Source organism: Brassica oleracea, chromosome C3 (genome assembly GCF_000695525.1).
Source record: "Brassica oleracea var. oleracea cultivar TO1000 chromosome C3, BOL, whole genome shotgun sequence".
Lineage (NCBI taxonomy): Eukaryota > Viridiplantae > Streptophyta > Magnoliopsida > Brassicales > Brassicaceae > Brassica > Brassica oleracea.
The window spans coordinates 13,822,650-13,827,376 of NC_027750.1; the positions used below are offsets into that span (position 1 = coordinate 13,822,650).

A 4,727-nucleotide genomic window follows, 5' to 3' on the forward strand; every position below is an offset into this window, starting at 1 on the left:
GAGAGTGACATCGTCTTATGGTCAGCGACGGGATGATGAAGTCTCTCAGCTGCGTAGGGAGTCCGATGAGTTGCGTAGAGAGTCTGCTGAGCTACGTCACGAGTTGAGCTCGACGCGATCTCGATGGGTGGACTCGAGGGCTTCTTGGACGTTGTAGCGGCCACAAATCCGGAATGGGAGACCTTGTTGAGGACCATGCGACAACGAAATCCTATTCCAGGCGAGTCAACATCCGACACACATGCCGAGGCGGATGTAACGGCGAGGAGTGATGAATTCTACCGGCGATTAACGACCCTTAGTTCTTTTTAATTTCGGTTCTTGTATTATGAATTCAAAACTTATTTATATATAAAATATTTTGGTTTTGATTTTTTTAGAATTTTAATTTTATTAATAACTTAAATTATTTAAATTATTTTTTTAATTATATTTTTTTTATATTTCTGTAAAATAACGGACGAAGTAAATTCGTAGCTAATTTTGCGACTTCTTTACGTCGAAGCTTAACGAGGTTTTTACGAGAAAAGGTTTACAAGGAAATGACGTGGAAAGTTCACGTGGTCTTTACGAGGAAAGCTATCAAGGTATTTACGTTTACTTTACGAGTATTTACTTTCAAGTTATTTACGTGGGTTTTACGAGGAACGGCTTTCGAGGTATTTACGAGGAAATTTAGCGACGTCCTTACGTGGAAGCTTTACGTGGTCTTTACGACCAAATATTCTTCTTCGCTTTTACGGTGAAATTATTTCCTCGCTATGTTACGATGAATTAGCGAGGATATATGCGTTACGACAAACGTATAACGACGAAACGGTTTTCCTCGCTAATTACTCGTAACACTGATTTTACGACGAAATCACGAGGAAAACTGCCCTCGTAAAACTTGTGTTTTCTTGTAGTGAAAGTACTCGAAAATATAACTAAATTGAAAGGAAAAAATGATCGTCGCGTTGAAAAGGAAACTGAACCATAAAGAAACCAAGACTTGCTTTACAGAAAAAGAAGAAGCCAACAATGCAGTAAATTATAAGATCAAGAGTCTTGAAGGACAGTTTACATGCAACGTTAGAACTCTTGATTGTTATCAAATCCACATGAGAAAATGATGTAATAGCAAAAGAAAGATCTCTTAATCACGGTGCAACTTAAAACACTTATTTTTTGTTATTAAAATACACTTTAAAACACCATAACCGTATAAATTACTGATGATCAAGAACCCAAACGGAAGGCAGAAAAACTGACCCAAACCAAAGCTTACCATCTCTCTCTTGAACCTCACTTATGAACTTCATATTCTTCCCTTCACTATCCTCAAGAACCTCCAAAACCTTACCGGTCTTGCCACAGAGTTTCACGGCCACCGCATGAGGCTTTCCTCCTTCAAAAAGGAAAACCAAAAGATCCATCTTCAAGGTTTTCATGAAAAATTTCCCAATCCAGGGATGCATCAACGAAAACCTAGAAAAATGGGGTTTTATTGGAATGCAAGGCAATCCAGAAATCCCCTTTCTCAGTCCTGATGTTATCCGCGTAGCCAGGAAGCTTTGCGAATACGTCACGGGTCCCAGCTTTAGGCCCCTTGGCCCAGTATCTGAAGATGTAAGATGTCTGCTCTGAAGTAGTCGCTGACGTAGTTGCTGAAGCAGACGTCGAGTTAAGTGGTGAATACCATGTGGAGTCAAGATGCTGAGCTGGAGTCGTGTAGACTTGGAGAGCAAGGGAGTATCTTGGAGATAAGGAAAGATGAATAAACTTGAGAAGCAAGTTTATGACTTAAAGAAAGAGGAATAAGTGCATTCCAAGAAAAGGAAAGTTGCACTTATTGTTATGGAAGATGTCCATACATGTTGCCTTGGAGACTAGGGTTTCGGGAACATGGAGAATAACTATAAGATAGCTATGAGGTCGTCTGTATAGCGACAGAGACACGGAGGCTGATCTTATAGAGAGAGAGAGAGAGAAGCTCTTGGAGGTGTTCTTGGGTCGTGCTGAAGCAGTGGCTGAAGTACTTGACGGAGAAGAGACATAAGCGGGTAGCTTAGGAATCTTTCAGTAGCGTGTGTTAGGGTGTTAACACTAGACGTGTAAAAGCTGAATAAGCAAGTCTTGTAAAGATTGTTTAAAGGAGATTCTAATAAAAACATTGGTGTTTGCTTGTGTTTTTGTCTCTTGATTTATCTTCTGCATTACCTATTGTTTTACCTATTGTTGCGTCATCTTGCACTAACAGTATCGATGCACAAGTTGCGTTGGGACCTCACAGGAAAGCACGAACGAACCATCCTTGCTTATGGCAAGACCATTAGGGAAATGAAGACGGTCCATTATAACTTTGGCCTCTTTTGACTTTTTGTCGTATCGAATCGCTCTTCCTGTCTTTTCACCACACAGAAACGCAAAGAATACGTCCCTGATCCAAACAAGAACTTAACACTTAGAATATTATGGCAGTACTAGGATTTCAACTGTTTTTTTTTTTTTTTTACAACAGGATTTCAACTGTTTCCAAGCAATTTTACACGTTTACTGATAAATTGCTAAAAGGGAAAATCGGATTGTTTCTTTAGGTTTACATGTTATGATATTTTTTCTTCAAATTAAACATAGCTTTAGCCCTTAAATATGCTTAAATAGAGGGAAGGCACGGCCCTGCTATCTTGCTCACTGCATCACCATCCAAATTCAAACATACATATATAATGCATCTTATTAAAATTCTCTTGGTTTTCTGATATTATTATAAGAAATTTTATAACAACTAAAGGCAAACGTCAACAAACATTCCAAATCTATAAAACCAAAAAAAAAAACTCTTTATTCCTGAAATAAAAAGAAAAAAAGAAGTAATAGAGAGGTGAAGTTAAAATACCCGAAGTGGTAGGTGTCGCTGCTATCGTTGAAGTAGAAAACATCCTCTTCTTCGTCTATATCCATTTGATTGGCGAACATAATTTTCTGACCTTCGACCTCGTCGACGACCTTCTCGGCCAATCCTCCTTTAGGTCCGACCTTCATTACCCCAAAGTAACCGTCACAAAAATACAAGTCTCCCGTTTTTTTCTCGAAGCTCAGTCCCAAAGGCCTTCCACACGCAGGTTCCACCTTATGGCTTGAACAGTTCCCTCTTAATATATACACCAAATTAATTATAATAAACAGATGTATAATTATGCTATCGTATATGCATTTATCTACACAAATTAATACTAGTTTTGATATATATACACCTTTTCCGTTCTAAAATATATATTTTCACACATATTTAAAGATATATATACATATACCATCTATGTGATTATAAAATTTTAATAACTTTAAACCAATAATAATTTAGTAAATTTAATTAATGTATTAATTTCAAATTTACTATTATTAAATAATAAAATTTACAAAAACACGAAAAAAAATTTGTGAAACAATTTGTTCTTAGACATTTACCTTTGTGGAACGGGTATAGTATTTTTTAAATTACATCCATGTCCACACTTGGTAAGTTAAAAAATAATATAAACTATTCGCGAATGTAGTTTATAAATTGTGAAATTAAGCAAATGCAGAACACAAATAGCCATTTGTGTGTGTGTGCGCGCATATATTATGTAAATAATTCTTTTAGACAGTGATAAAAACATTAACAAAAATCTGTGTTGAACAGTCAATCTGACAAAACACTAACACAAATATTTCTGTTGAAAAAATGGATCTTTTTGGGTCATATACATATTAAACAAACCTGTGGGGGGGACGAGTACGCGAATTCTACCCAGCCAAGATCCGAACCGCGCCATTTGAGTATGCGACCGTCGGTAACGCCAACGTATGGGCCTTCCCCTCGTGGATCCCAGTCCAGACTCTCTGGTCCATCAACGGGAAGCGGGATCATCTTGGCCGTGGTTAGGACATTTTTGGATCCCAATATGCTCTCCGGTCCGATGATGGACCGACGAAGACGACCAGGACGGCTATAACGGCCGTGGCAACGGCCCACGTCCAAAATTTCCGGCTGATTGGCATTATTGATTTTGTAGCTGCTAAGTATATGTTTAGTATGGCTAAATTACTCGATTATATACCTGAATACTAATTATCTGGATGTTTCATGTTTGAGAATACGTGAGAGACAAGGAATAAATAGAAAAAAGCATAAGCGAATCCATGCTGCCTTTTCTTTTTATTTCTATATTTTTCGTGATAATGCTTTTCAAATTAGATAAATTTATTACACGTGGGAAAGTGGACTGAGGTTTTTAATAAATATTTCTGACCAACAGAAAGAGAGATTGAAATAAAGATTCGGAAAATAGTGACAATGAGGTCGAAGGTTCTAATTGGGATATTATTAGTTTAACTTTTGTTCTATACACTGACTGATAAACCAAACGTTCTACCATGCAGCATATATAGAATTGCGAACTTCACTTTGCAAAAGAAAAGAAAACGATATAAAACTAAATCCAAAGTTAGGGACCTCCGGTGAAAATCAAAAGTTACATTGTTTTGTGACTTATCTCTGTCTTCCGTTTCTTTTCAGAAATATTCTGGTTGGGGTGGAAAGAAAAAGAGACTGCTTCACGTTCTCTCGTCTAAGACACTTTTATAACTTGAATAATACCATATTTTTATCCCATGTATGAAGTTCTTAATTTACTAGAAAAGATTTATATCGAGAATCTTAATTTTGAAAACAGAAAGAAGACAACGAAAAAAGAATATATTAT

At 36.9% G+C, this 4,727-nt stretch overlaps 1 protein-coding gene across 1 annotated transcript; it reads right to left on the reverse strand.

Annotated features, from left to right (window-relative positions):
• Window positions 1–1,038: 1,038 nt before the first annotated feature.
• On the reverse strand, window positions 1,039–4,113 carry LOC106332696 (protein STRICTOSIDINE SYNTHASE-LIKE 1). Its single transcript, XM_013771172.1, is given in 6 exon segments — window positions 1,039–1,475; window positions 1,477–1,600; window positions 2,243–2,419; window positions 2,879–3,136; window positions 3,747–3,945; window positions 3,948–4,113. Coding segments are annotated over 6 exon segments (1,101 nt in total). The 5' UTR covers window positions 4,024–4,113; the 3' UTR covers window positions 1,039–1,208.
• Window positions 4,114–4,727: the final 614 nt, after the last annotated feature.